Source organism: Trachurus trachurus (genome assembly GCF_905171665.1).
Source record: "Trachurus trachurus genome assembly, chromosome: 15".
Classification (NCBI taxonomy): domain Eukaryota; kingdom Metazoa; phylum Chordata; class Actinopteri; order Carangiformes; family Carangidae; genus Trachurus; species Trachurus trachurus.
This window is the reverse complement of record NC_139906.1, coordinates 587,542-602,220: the sequence shown is the minus strand read 5'-3', so window position 1 is coordinate 602,220 and position 14,679 is coordinate 587,542. Positions and strand designations below refer to the sequence as shown.

The following is a 14,679-nucleotide window of genomic DNA, read 5'->3' as shown; positions in this document are numbered from 1 at the left end:
GACGGAATTCTCCTTTAAACCAAACAGCTGGAGTCGATCAGACAGACTTCCTGTTGATGTTGATCTGTTGTTGTTACTGTTGCTGTTGTTGTTGTTTGACCTCTGTGGCTCCGCCCCCTCTCCACATCTGTTACGACTCAAAACAAACTCTTCGCTAACGAATCAAAACCAGAATGTAAATGTTTAATTTTCTATAAAACGGAAATAAAGAAGAGATTTAACCTTTGACCTCTCGTCGCCTCTTTGTGATAATCAACTACAAACATAAAGATTGATTATTGAAAACATTGATAAACTTTATTGAAGACATTGATAAACTTTATTGAAAACATTGATAAACTTTATTGAAAACATTGATAAACTTTATTGAAGACATTATACAAACAGTTATAAATATGTAGGTTTAGTTAATCTACGCTGAATGTTTCCACACTGATTGTCACAGATCAGAGATTTTTAAATAAAGTTATGACAATTCAAATAAACACAAAAGTGTGTGAACTAGTAATGACAGATTAACGGGCGGTGGGAAGCCAGAGAGGGATCAACAGCCAAACAGCTGAGTCATGATCAACAGCCAAACAGCTCAAACAGCTGAGTCATGAAAACTACAACTAAGACTAAATAAAAAACGAGTCAGTTACTCTACAATAAAAACTAAACTTAGACTGATTCATCACTTGTTGAACTCACTTAAACTAAACCGAAATAAAAAATCAAACTGATCACACTGATTGTCACAGATCAGAGCAGCCATCTTTTTATTTTCTCAATAATTAATGTCACTGCACACTGTCCTTTTTAAATAAATAAAATAAATCAGAGATTTTTAAATAAAGTTATGAAAATTCAAATGAACACAAAGTGTGTGAAGTAATGACAGACAGAAGCCAGAGAGGGATCAGCAGCCAAACAGCCGAGTCATGATTACCTCAGGTTCAACACACCACAGGAAGATAAACACACATGGAGGATTTTCAAAATAAAATGACCCAACGATGATGATGATGAAGAAGAAGAAGAAGAAGAAGAAGAACAGGGGTGGGGAACCTTTTTCATATCAAGGGCCATTTCAATTTTTATAAAGTCCTCCGAGGGCCATACTATTATGAACACATAACTAGGGATGTAAAAAAAGACGAAAAAAGTCTAACTGCTGTGTTATAAGCCTCATGATTGCTGCATTTCTAGACTCACCTAATCTGATGGCTGGAACTGTTTTTCACGAACTCTCCTTCAGCGTGAGGTTTCAGCTTCGTGGCTATTAATTCACTCACCACAAAACTTGCACGCGTAATATTCTCTCTGTCAGTCTGCGGTCGTGCACCCAAACTCCGACAAAGAGCATTAATTTTATCCAAATGCATTTGTCCTCCCAACTCGTCGAGTTGTTTCGAGCTGCCAGCGCCTCGCCACAAACTAGGCACTCTGGCTTGCCTTTCACTTCAACAAAGAAAAAGTAATTTGTCAATTTTTCCTGGAATACGCGGCATTCTGCGTCCACCTTCCTTTTCTTGACAGTCGCCATGATGCATCACTTGTGTCAATCACTCCGGCCCAATGCAGTGACACGTACATCACATGCTGTATTCACTGACCCTGACGTTGACTCGGACATAGGACATAGGCCGTCTGTTTCTCTCAAAACGAATGGCTGGCGATATATTTTTTCCTGCTTTTTAAAAAAAAAATTATTTATTCATATACATAAGATATAAAATATAAAAATTGTATTGCATTGCGGGCCGATTGAAATGGTCTCGCAGGCCGTATACGGCCCGGAGGCCGGACGTTCCCCACCCCTGAAGAAGAAGAAGCTGCTGTTTCCTTCACCGTTTCACCGTCTGTGTGTTTGTGTGTGTCTGTGTGTGTGTGTGACTGACTGTGTGTGTGTGTGTGTGTGTGTGTTGCAGTCTGGTCCCGGCCCCGCGGCGCTTCGAGGACGGCGTTCTGGACGCGGTTCTGTTCTCGATGGGCCGGACGATGACGCAGGAGGAAGTCCGTCAGCTGATGCAGCGGACGGTGCAGCAGGTCGGTCCGAGTCCGGTCCTATAATAACTACACACTATTATTAAAGGGATAGTTCAACTATCAACAACTCCACAACGCTCTGGTGGACAAGTTGTGACCTGCACATTCACCACGCTATGAGATAATAACACAACGTTACCACACAGAGTTGTTTTAGAGGGAAATTCATGTAAAACCTCTGATGCACGTTGCCTTCAGGGACAGTTTTTCATCAACAGTCTCTGTATTTCCCTCTAAAACAACTCTGTGTGGTAACGTTGTGTTATTATCTCATAGTGTGGTGAATGTGCAGCTCACAACTTGTCCACCAGAGCGTTGTGGAGTTGTTGGATTGTGTATTTGATGAGTTTGATGATGAGGGAAACCAAGAAATCCCATAATGAGCCTCCGTAGCGTAGCTCTGAGCAGCTCACGGCTCTGCTCCGCCGTTCTAAAAACAGCTTGCACCGACAATTAAAGGTAACGAACCTACTGCTACGACTATAGGGATTATGGTGAGAGGAGGATCTGACTAAATGTTGAACTGTCCCTTTAAGACGTGAAAATCAGTTGATGTAATTTGTCAGTTTAGTTTTCCTGTAATAGATTTAGCTAAAGGACTTTTTTTTTGTCCTGTTTCCTCTAACTCTGTGTTCAGTCAGTTTTTACTCGTCTCTTCATAATGAACAGAGATTTAGTTTTTGTCGTCAGTTCTTCTTACATTTACGTTCTCGTTACAAATTAGTCACAGAATTAAGGGTTGTCTGTCTTGTGAACATGATTAAAGGTGATATGCCCCCCCCCCCCCCCCCCCCTCAGGTGTCGGGGACTCTGAGTCTGGACCTGGACCGGGCCGAGCACCTTCTGATCCACTGTAAGTGGAACGTGGACCTGCTGGTGCAGCGCTACACGGACGACGCCGACGCCCTCGTCATGGCCGCCGGCCTCAAGGCCCGAAACCCGCAGCCGCCGCCGAGCCCCGCCTCCTCCTGCCCCGTCTGCCTGAGCCCCCGCAGCCCCCCCTCTGAGCCGGTGCCCTCGCTCAGCTGCATGCACTACTGCTGCCGGGTCAGAACCACAACCACACACACACACACCACTCACAGATGCTCTATGTAGTAGGATTCATCGGTTTGTTTTAGAAAACTATTCATTATTACTGGACCGTTCCACTTCAGACTGATAGTACTGGACCTCAGGATGACACTCAGGCCAATCTGATGTGGCATTTCAGAATAAAAGCCCTCTGAACCTTCAAATTTGACTGTATTCTATGTACATTAGGGTTAGGGTTTCTTAAAACAGGGTTCTAACGGATCCTTAAAAAGTCGTAAAAGGCATTGAATTCATTAATCTAAAAACAAGGCCTTAATTGGCATTAAAATGTCTTAAATCAATTTTTCAAAAGTCTTAAAAATGTTAACACATGGTAAGTGGTATGTTATGGTTGTAATTAGTCTCAAATCTCAAAATAATTGGTAACATTCTGACATAGAGAAGTTAGTGGCGGCCGTCAACGCTAAATCTCTCACCGCCTCCAGCTCCAGAGTCAGTGGTTTTTTTTCCCGGACTTTTTATCGTTTTTTTTGAAAGGACAGCTGGAAAGAGACATTTATTTTGAAAGGACAGCTGGAAAGAGACACAATCCAATGTTCATGTAGCAGTCACTTTACCTTGGATCACATAGGAAAGTGGGTAAAATTGTCCCTATAACCCATAGACTGTAAAAAGAACGGCCTTAGCACCGTGACGTCCTCCATTGGTTTGGAGGAGTCTGTTTTGTGCCGCTACTACGGGGGTTTGAACCGCGCCATGTTGGATTCTACTTGCCATATTTGGAGCGGTGCGGCCGTTGGCCGGCCGAGAGCCCGCCCACTGGCCTCGTAGCAGCGGTCGCCGGACCTGTCACTCAACGGTTCTGCGCCCTGATTGGCCAGAACTTTAACCCTATTAATAGTAAAACGGTAGAGTTTAAAAAAAATTCACCCCCCTCAGAGTGTGTGCGGGGGTAGAAACTATCGATTGAGACCAAAAAAATAAAATGTACCAGGCTGTAAATATGTTTTTTTAAGCTGTAAAATCGGCTATTTTAACATGGGGCTCGATTGGAGTTGCTCCCTTCTGGAGCCAGCCCCCAGCGACAGCCGAGGGGATTGCAGCTTTTTGAATGCGGAAGTGAGCTTCACTTCTCAGACCGACAACTGCCCCCTTGCTATAACCCTATGTAATTGATGTGGTGTTTTTTTTTGGGGGGGGGGGGGGGGGGGGGGGTTTCTGCATTTGTGTTTATTGTGAAGTCGGTCTTAAATTTCATTTCAAGTGGCTTTAAAAAAGTCTTAAATTTAACTTGGCTTAAGCTGTAGGAACCCTGTAAAAACTCCCCGTTATTACTGGACCGTTCCACTTCAGACTGGTAGTACTCGACCTCATGATGACACCCAGGAAGAATGAGGCCAATCTGATGTGGAATTTCAGAATAAAAGCCCTCTGAACTTCCATATTTCACTGTAATCCATGTGCATTAGGATTCATATTTCTTAAAAACGACCTGTTATTACTCAACCGTTCCACTTCAGACTGATAGTACTTGACCTCAGGATGACACCCAGGAAAAATGAGGCCAATCTGATGTGGAATTTCAGAATAAAAGCCCTTTGAACTTTTAAATTTGACTATGCTCTATGAACAGTAGGATTAATTGTTTTTTTTTAAACTACGCGTTATTACTGGACTGTTCCACTTCAGACTGATAGTACTAGACCTCAGGATGACACTCAGAAAGAATTAGGCCAATCTGATGTGGAATTTCAGAATAAAAGCCCTCTGAACTTCCATATTTCACTGTATTGTATGTGCAGTAGGATTAATTGTTTTTTTTTTTTTTTTTTTAAACTACCTGTAATTACTCAACCAGTCCACTTCAGACTGATAGGCATCATTTTTCCTGAGTGTCATCCTGTCCTATCTGTACTATCTGATGTGGATTTTCAGAATAAAAGCCCTTTGAACCTTTAAATTTGACTGTATTGTATGTACATTAGGATTCATATTTCTTAAAAACTGCTCGTTATTACTGGACCGTTCCACTTCAGACTGACAGTACTCGACCTCACAATGACACCTCTGGTTTAACTGTGTGTGTGTGTGTGTGTGTGTGTGTGTCTCTCTGTGTGTGTAGTCGTGCTGGCAGGAGTACCTGACGGCGCGCATCGAGCAGAACCTGGTGATGAACTGTAACTGTCCGATCACAGACTGCCAGGCTCAGCCCACCTCCCACTTCTTCCTCAGCATCCTCACAGACAAGGACACCGTCGCCAAGGTAACCGCCGCCACCGACACCCGCTGTTGCCCTGACGACCGCGCCTCGGAGGGCAGCAGCGACAGACACACAGGAAACTGAGTTGTTGTTGTTTCAAAATAAAGGCATCACGATTAACCGCGGTATTAAACGTCATAATTAATTAATCGTGAAGGTTTCTAAACGCCACTTCCAAAAAAATATTATGTCAATGTCAATTTACCTAATGTAACACTGAATTGGTAGGAATTTAAATGTTAGTTTAATAAACTTAAACATTTGGTCTAGAAGACAATTAATGACTTTAATATTTCCAACATTTCCCCTGGGGGATCAATAATTGGTCCTATTAATAGATACTTGTATAACTAATTAGTAATGTAATTATATTTTGACTATATTAGATTTTAAACATTCATAGTGTTGTGAAATTAATTAAATACATAATAACTGTGATATTTGGTGATGTGATTGTGATTATTTCTCTATAATCGATAATAACCATGACATCACTGGTCTGAAGTAGATTTCAGAATAAAAGCCTTTGTGAGTCTGTTTGATCAGTTTGATTATTGATCAAGACAAGACAAAAAGAAGGTTTTATTTTTTAAATAAAACAGGAAGAGCTGGAGAGATTAAAACTCTTTTATCCCTACTGCAGTGCGTATTTTAAACGAAAAGAAATAGGTACCTGTTTTTAGGGAAAGATCTATCTGCTGTTGCAGCTTTTATGTGAGCGCCACAGGAATTTTAGAATTTTTATGGTTTTTATGTGAGATCTTTTAATGTGAGTTTTTATGTTGGTGTCTGTATGTTTATGTTTAACTGAGCCCAAACTGATGACAATTTTCTGTCCTTGTGACAGACAATAAAGTTTTTTGAATTGAATTGAATTGAAAAGATCAGTTTTACTCAACTCAAACTTTATTTATACAGCACTTTAAAACAACCAGGGTGCTGCACAGATCAATAAAAACATACCATTATTAATAGAAAACCATGAAATACATAAGTAAAGTGCAACAGAATACAAACTATAAATAAACAAATGACTTGACTTATTATGTTGGTGCCCCCCCCCCAGTATGAGAGTGCGTTGCTGCGCGGCTACGTGGAGTGCTGCTCCAACCTGACCTGGTGCACCAACCCTCAGGGCTGCGACCAGATCCTGTGTAAAGAAAACATGGGCAGCATGGGGACCTGCTCCAAGTGCTGCTGGTCGTCCTGCTTCAGCTGCAACTTCCCCGAGGTGCACACACACACACACACACACACACACACACACACACACACACACACACACACACACACACACACACACAGTACACACACAAACTATAAGACTTTAAGGGATAGTTCACCCAAAATTGAAATTTCCCTCATGATCTCCTCCCCCTCATGTGGACTAAGGGCTGGGAGAAGTTTCAGAGTCCTCCGTGGCTTCTCTGAGTTACAGGGGGTCTCGGCGTAGCAGTGCATGTCCATATGACGGTTGCTAATGGATACCAACTGTCTTCGTAACAAAAAGACACACCAAAAAACATCCAGATACCTCCATGCTGCTCGTATGTAATGTTCGTCCAAATTTGACGAACTGGGAAGAGCAGCTTCGAGAAGCTTCCGCTACAAAACAAGCATGAAATATAGACTTATTTTATTTTTTTCGGGACAATTTCTCATGTCGGGGCTTCAATACCAGAGGGACATTACAGACGAGCAGCATGGAGGTATCTGGATGTTTTTTGGTGTGTCTTTTTGTTATGAAGACAGTTGGTATCCATTTGCAACCGTCATATGGACATGCACTGCTACGCCGAGACCCCCTGTAACTCAGAGAAGCCACGGAGGACTCTGAAACTTCTCCCAGCCCTTAGTCCACATGAGGGGGAGGAGAGAATGAGTGAAATTTGAATTTTGGGTGAACTATCCCTTTAAGTTCCCTTTGCAACCAGCAAATCCTCCGAAAAGCAGAGAGCGTTTCAGCCTCCCCGAGCCAAGCCAGCTCCTCGCGGGTGAATTCTCTCTGTTGCCTTCAGGCCGTTATGTCCTTCCTATGTGTAAAACAAATCGCTTCTCTAAATCATTCGTCCTCTCTGCACTCAGACTTTTAAATTCCTCAGAGGGTTTTTTTAATTTTTTAAATTCTATTCTTTATTTCTTAAAAGCTTTTTTATACTATTATCCATTCAAAGCTCCATGTTGTCTGATGTGTGTTGTATTGACTATTTATTGTGCGCCATGTTGGCTATATGACGAATCTCCTTGTTGTTTACAACTACTTCCTGGTAGAAAACCAGCATGAGAACAATAGTGACGGACGAGAGTTTCACTATATTTATCTCATTTTTCATGTCACTATATCACCGTTTAGACTAATCTGATGTTTGTAAAGTTTATAAAACCAATGATTGGACAAACATTACTATTTACGTGTGCATGTTTTTGTAATTAGTCATGGTTATCATAGATTAGCTGGGCTAACGGTTAGCTACCTGTTTAACTTTAATAACTCAGTGACTCAATAAACGCTCCATGAAAAAATATTTTCTCCAGCGGATATCTGAGTTCCAACATGACTGAGCTAACTGGAGTAGTTTCATGTCGTGTCCCACAACGGGAGGGTTTTAACAGCTGATGTCCTGCTGTTAGCTTAGCTACCGCCGTTAGCTTAGCTACCGTTAGCTGTCCCTGTCAGCTGAGCCACTGATGCTTTCTAGACACTGTGATTCCCCCAAACTGAATAAATACAACACATAGCAACACAAAACACACACACAGAAATAGTAATGTTTCTTCAATCATTTCAGATTTGTCTAAACGGTGATAGGGCGTGAAAAATATGATATATAGCTAAACTCTCGTTGGTTACTATTGATCTCATTCAAATTACAGCTGGTTTTCTACCCGGAAGTAGAATGTAAACAACAAGGAGATTCGGTCTATATGAACACGACAACCTGCTGCTCAAAATGAATTGCCCCTTGTGGGATTAATAAAGTAGTTTTGAATTTTGAATTGAACAGTACACACACAGCTGTAACACTCTGCCCCCCCCCCCCCCACCAGGCCCACTACCCGGCCAGCTGCAGCCACATGTCCCAGTGGATGGACGACGGCGGCTACTACGAGGGGATGAGCATGGAGGCTCAGAGCAAACACCTGGCCAAGCTCATCTCCAAGCGCTGCCCCAGCTGCCAGGCGCAGATCGAGAAGAACGAGGGCTGCCTGCAGTACGTACGCACACACACGCGCACACACACACAATATTTACAATATTTTGTATTAACTTTTCACTTTTACAAGTAAAGGATGGATACATAATATGGTCCACAGAAATAAAAAGCAAAACAAACAGAACAAACCCGGGGGAACAGTAGATCCCTGCAGCAGAGACTCTACATAGTTAAAATAGAGTTCCCTAACTTTATAGAATTGGTCTGTTTTTAAATGTAATGTACATGTAAGGTGCTCTAACGCCTTGGTTCTCAAACTGTTTTACATCAGGGACCCTAAAATGACAAAATCTTGAAGCAAAAACTAGAAATACACACAAGTATTTGTTCTGAGACTGAAGAACGTTACTTTTTTAGTAAATGTACGTTCAAATTAGGGCCAATGGCGTGAATGTTTGGAAATATTGTAGTGAAATTTCTGGAAAAAATTGTACAGTTTTCTCCAAAAACGTTAAAACATTTCTAGAAAAAAGTGGTAAAATTTCTTAAAATAAAAAAAATGTTTAAAAAAAGTTCTAGAAAAAAGTGGTGAAATTTCTTAAACATTTTTTTTTAAATTCTAGGAAAAGTGGTAAAATCTCAAGTAAAAGTTGGGGACCCCCTTGACCAAAATATTTGGGATGAAAGGAGCATTTTAAAATATTTTTGAACAAATCCTGAAAATGCAACAAAACATACGATGGCTTAATGACGTTCAGACAAAAAACTATGAATTAATAAAATGTCTGTTTTTGGAAATCAAGTTATATCAAGTTATCAAGTTATGTTATAATTCTGATATTGTGTAATTTATTCTTCCAAAAAACATGTTTTGCACACACACACACACACACACACACACACACTGATGATGATGATGATGATGATGACAACGTGTTCTTCCTCTCCTCAGTATGACCTGTGCCAAGTGTAACCATGGTTTCTGCTGGCGATGTCTGAAACCATGGAAACCAACACACAAAGATTACTACAACTGCTCCGCCATGGTTGGTTGGTCCACACACACACACACACACACACACACACACACGGTCACATGACCTCACCGGTCGTCCAATCAGCTGACTTCAATAGATAATGATGATGTCATGTTGTGTGCAGGTGAGTAAAGCAGCTCGTCAGGAGAAGAAGTTCCAGGATTACAACGAGAGATGCACCTTCCACAACCAGGCCAAGGTAGCACTCACGCTCTTATTCTGAAACTCTGCAGGGCTTTTATTGTGAAACAGTTGGTTTTTTTTATTCAGAAACAGTTAGGGGCTTTTATTGTGAAACTGTGCAGGGCTCTTATTCTGAAATTCTGCAGGGCTTTTATTGTGAAACAGTTGGGGTTTTATTGTGAAGCAGTGAAGGGCTTTTATTCAGAAACAGTTAGGGGCTTTTATTGTGAAACTGTGCAGGGCTTTTATTGTGAAACAGTTGGGGGCTTTTATTCTGAAACTGTGCAGAGCTTTTATTGTGTAACTGTGCAGGGCTTTTATCGTGAAACAGTTAGGGGCTTTTATTGTGAAACCGTGCAGGACTTTTATTGTGAAACAGTTGGGGGGGGGGGGGGGGGGGGGGCGTTATTCAGAAACAGTTAGGGCTTTTATTTTGAAACTGCAGGGCTTTTATTTTGAAACTGCAGAGCTTTTATTGTGTGTTGTGGTTGTGTGTTTCAGGACTTTGCCATCAACCTGGAGAACAAAGTGTCGTCGATCAACGAGGCGCTGCAGATGAAGTCTCTGACCTTCGTCATCGACGCCTGTAAAGTCCTGGCTCAGGCCCGGAAGGTGTGTGTGTGTGTGTGTGTGTGTGTGTGTGTGTGTGTGTGTGTGTGTCTGTGTGTGTCTGTGTGTGTCTCTCTGTGTGTTCACCGTGCCCTCCTCTCTGCCTGCAGGTTCTGGCCTACTCGTGCGTCTACAGCTACTACAACCAGGAAACAGAGAAGATGGACGTGATGGAGCAGCAGACGGAGGCTCTGGACCTGCACACCAACGCCCTGCAGATCCTGCTGGGTGAGACGCGCTGGGAGCTCTTATTGTGAAAGAATGCAGGGCTTTTATTGTGAAAAAGTGCAGGACTTTTATTGTGAAAGAATGCAGGGCTTTTATTGTGAAAAAGTGCAGGGCTTTTATTGTGAAAGAATGCAGGGCTTTTATTGTGAAAAAGTGCAGGGCTTTTATTGTGAAAGAATGCAGGGCTTTTATTGTGAAAGGTTGGGGGGGTTTATTCAGAAATGGTTAGGGGCTTTTATTGTGAAACAGTTGGGAGCTTTTATTGTGAAAAGGTGCAGGGCTTTTATTGTGAAAAAGTGCAGGGCTTTTATTGTGAAACTGTGCATGGTTTTTATTGTGAAAGAATGCAGGGCTTTTATTGTGAAAAAGTGCAGGGCTTTTATTGCGAAACAGTTGGGGGCTTTTATTCAGAAACAGTTAGGGGCTTTTATTGTGAAAGAATGCAGCACTTTTATTGTAAAACAGTTGTGTTTTTTTTGTTGTGAAACAGTTGATGGCTTTTATTGTGAAAAAGTGAAATACCATATTGTCATTATGAAAAGTTTTTATCTTTTTCTCCCCCCCCTCTAGAGGAGACTCTGCTGCAGTGCACCGACCTGGCCTCCTGCGTGCGGCTGCTGAAGCCGGAGCATCTGAACACGGGTCTGGAGCTGATCCGCCGCATCCACGAGAGGCTGCTGGCCATTCTACAGCACTCCACACAGGTACGGTCAGGACCGGTCTGAACCGGTCAGAACCGGTCTGAACCAGTCTGGACCAGTCATAGATATATATAGCCTACTGACTAGATACCGCCTTCTGCTTGTCAGCGTACGTCAACGCGGCGGCCATCTTGGTGAGGGGTTTCTGACCATAGACATATAAACGTCTGACCAGCAGTCAGACCGGTCAGACCCTGTAGTGGAACGAATTTATGTATATTTATGCATGTGGGTGTGTGTCTGAGTGTGTAAGTGTATGTTTAATACATTTTTTAAAAAATTATAAAAACATTTCAAAAAATTATCATATGATAAAATCATAAATATCTGTCGTCTGCCTCTGTTGACTAGTGCAGGAAGTAGACACGGCTTCCCCCTGACCAAGATGGCCGCCGCGTTGACGCATTCCCCTCAATATAGCTGCCTGGGAACGCGACATCTAGGCAGCATATATATCTTATGTGGACCAGTCTGGACCAGTTTGGACCGGTCTGAACCGGTCTGGTCCAGTTAAACCAGTCTGAGTCCTGGTCCAGTTTGTCTGACCCCGTGTCTCTGTGTCTCTGTGATCCAGGACTTCCGGGTCGGGTACCAGTCGAAGAGCGGCGTGGAGCCGGAGTCGACGCAGGCGTCCAACCTGTCCAACAACACGGACGCCAACAAAGTGTGAGTGGACGTGTTGCACGTCTCTGATTGAAGAGCACTGTGTGATTTCTTTTATGATTTTATTCTGTAACACAAGCACAGACGGAACATCAGATGATTAACAACAACAACAACACTAACGGTTACAAACGCTACATTCTTACGCACTCTACGTCAACCACCGATATCCGTTCATTCCACACGCGCACACACACACACTAGCACAGGCAGACATGAGAGGAAAACAATTACAAACTGGGAGGTGTGTGTATGTCGTGTTCATGTGTAGTTTATATGTGGCCATCTTCATAACGCCACAGCACGCCGCCCGGCCGGACAGGAAGTGAACCTCTGAGTAGAGATGAACTCTGTCTTCTCTTCTCCGCTCCTCAGGTCCAAGTCGGACCGCGCCTCGGACTCGGGCGACTCGGACAACAACAACTGCGAGGACGGCGGCGAGGAGGCGGAGGACGAGGACGACGAGTACGACGAGGAGTACGTCCCCGAGTGGCACGAGGACTACGACGAGGACGACATCGACGAGGACGACTTCTTCTCCGACGACGACGACGAGTCCGAGAACCTGACGCGGGACTTCAGCCCCTTCGACTGAGGCCCCGCCCCCTTCCACTGAGGCCCCGCCCCCTTCCACTGAGGCCCCGCCCCCTTCCTCCTCCTCGCCGCCTCAGATCGCCACGGCGACGAGGGACGATCTGCCCCCCCCCTCCCCTCCCTCCCCCAACACAGCTGCACTTGCTTCTCCACTCACCCGTATTTTACCGTCTGTGTTTGATGGCGCTGCGTACGGACGCTGGCGAGGGCCAAAGCGCCGAAGCATCAGACCTGCGATCGATCGGTCCGAAGAGACGAGACGACTTTACGTTACTTTATTAGATTTGAATTAAACTTTGAGTTTGACCGCAGAGTCACAGTGTGAAACCAGTTTAAACCAGTTTAGACCAGTCGCAGCAGAGTCTGACACCAGTTCAAACCAGCTCCAAGACCAGTGAAGACCCGGTCCGAACCAAAACCGGTTTAAAACCAGTTTACAACCAGTCTGACGCCAGTTTAAACCGGTTTAAATCAGTTTAAACCGGTTTAAAACTAGACTGAGTCGCAGTTAAAACCAGTTTACAACCAGTCTGACACCAGTGAAAACCAGTTTCAACCAGTTTAAACCGGTTTCAACCAGTTTAAACCGGTTTAAACCCAGTCTGGAGTGATTTCAAGGCCAAGTCTAAAAACCCAGTTTGAAACCAGTTTAAACTCGATCTTAAACGGCTCGTCCAGATTTTGAGTCGAGTCCAAAAACCAGTTTAATCCGGTTCTTGATGAATTGAATCTCATGTTTGAGTTAAATCCTAAATTTAAACCGGTTTAATCCTGATTCTGACTTAATCTCAGATTTCACTGGTTCATCTTGGAGCTGGTTTGTTGCTTCGGTCGCGGCCTGACGTCTCGTCTGTGCTGAGCCTCTGGGTCTGGTCCTGGTCCTGGTCCTGGTCCTGGTCCTGGTCCTGGTCCTGGTTCTGGTCCTGGTTCTGGGTCTGAATTCTGAATCTGCCACAGAACAAAATGTTTGTTTGTTTCCTGCTGCTGCTTCTTGGAGTTTTTTTGGTTTTTTTTCCTGAGAAAAAGAGTATAATAAAATAAAATAAAAAACAGAGAAAGGGATTAGTGGCCCGGGTCAGAACCGGGTCTATAGGGGCCCGGGTCAGAAGAAGAACCGGGTCTAGTGGCTCTCACGCCGTTCGTTTTGTACCAGATGTAACTCCGTTATTTAGCTCGTAGACCAACTTCCTGTCATCTCACGTTCTGCCTTGATTTCTTCTATCTTCTTCTTCTGGAGTTTGCCTTGAGTTGAGTTGAGAGCAGCAGGAGAGAAGAAGAGCAGCAGCGTTTGTTTGTGTTTGGGCTCAAAGGTCCCGACAGGAAACGGGCCGAGCCGCCGGAGGTCCCTATGCATCAGAAAGAACCGGTTTGATCCTGAGCTGCACGTCCTCACATCACTTCAGCCTCTCGAGTATCACTGCAATAACTGATCGATCGATTATCGGCTCATCGATCGATTATCGGCCGTCGCTTCATCTTCATCTGTCTGCTGCTGAGGAAGGTTCTGGTTCTGGTTCTGGTTGTCGTGGCGATGTCGGCGTTTCCGCGGGAGACCAGCGCTCTCTGAGACACACGCTCCCGCTGCTTTAGCTGTAATAATTTTGATTGAGAGATCCTATATTCATATTGTTGATGTTCTTTCTGGTTCCTTTGTTGGAGTCGAGCGACTTCGGCCAGCAACTAAATAAATAAATAAAAGCTTTTTCTGCTTTAACACGCAGCACGAGTCTGCTTTCATCACACACACACACACACACACACACACACACACACACACACACACACACACACAACTCTACGGTTTAATTAATGTCATTAAAAGACGTTATGAGTGTTTTCACTGACTGGTACAGCTGGTATAAATAAGAAAAGTCTCTGTTTCTTATTATTATTTTATTCAGATTCAGAATGAAGGGACATTTATCTCTGTTACAAACTCCTGTAGTAAGAGAAAATCAACATAAGTGTAATATACCCAAGAGTTGAACAGGTCCAAGATAAATAAAAACATTATTCCTAAAATAAAAGCAGAATACAATAGAATAATAATAAATAAAACTAGATAAAGTAGCATTTCCTGATGGAAATGCGTGTGAATGCTGAAAGCAGCTGAACGCTGTTGCAGAATTAGCAAATAGTGCAAGCAGTGATCACCATACAAATGTTTGACCGAGGTAGGAATC

The 14,679-nt window shown here is 43.4% G+C and overlaps 1 protein-coding gene across 3 annotated transcripts in view; it reads left to right on the top strand.

Annotated features, from left to right (window-relative positions):
* Positions 1-14,210, top strand: part of cul9 (cullin 9) — a 58,241-nt gene extending 44,031 nt beyond the window's left edge. For 2 of the 3 annotated variants that reach the window (XM_083987731.1, XM_083987730.1), the window contains 12 exons: positions 1,914-2,031; positions 2,830-3,078; positions 5,189-5,329; positions 6,393-6,557; positions 8,375-8,538; positions 9,434-9,527; positions 9,643-9,717; positions 10,203-10,313; positions 10,421-10,538; positions 11,109-11,242; positions 11,814-11,905; positions 12,278-14,210. In XM_083987731.1, the coding sequence (XP_083843857.1) occupies positions 1,914-2,031; positions 2,830-3,078; positions 5,189-5,329; positions 6,393-6,557; positions 8,375-8,538; positions 9,434-9,527; positions 9,643-9,717; positions 10,203-10,313; positions 10,421-10,538; positions 11,109-11,242; positions 11,814-11,905; positions 12,278-12,497 (1,681 nt within the window). In that variant the 3' untranslated portion in view covers positions 12,498-14,210. The remainder of the gene's footprint in view (positions 1-1,913; positions 2,032-2,829; positions 3,079-5,188; positions 5,330-6,392; positions 6,558-8,374; positions 8,539-9,433; positions 9,528-9,642; positions 9,718-10,202; positions 10,314-10,420; positions 10,539-11,108; positions 11,243-11,813; positions 11,906-12,277) is intronic. The other variant, XR_014595959.1, reaches the window with a different exon arrangement.
* Positions 14,211-14,679: the final 469 nt, after the last annotated feature.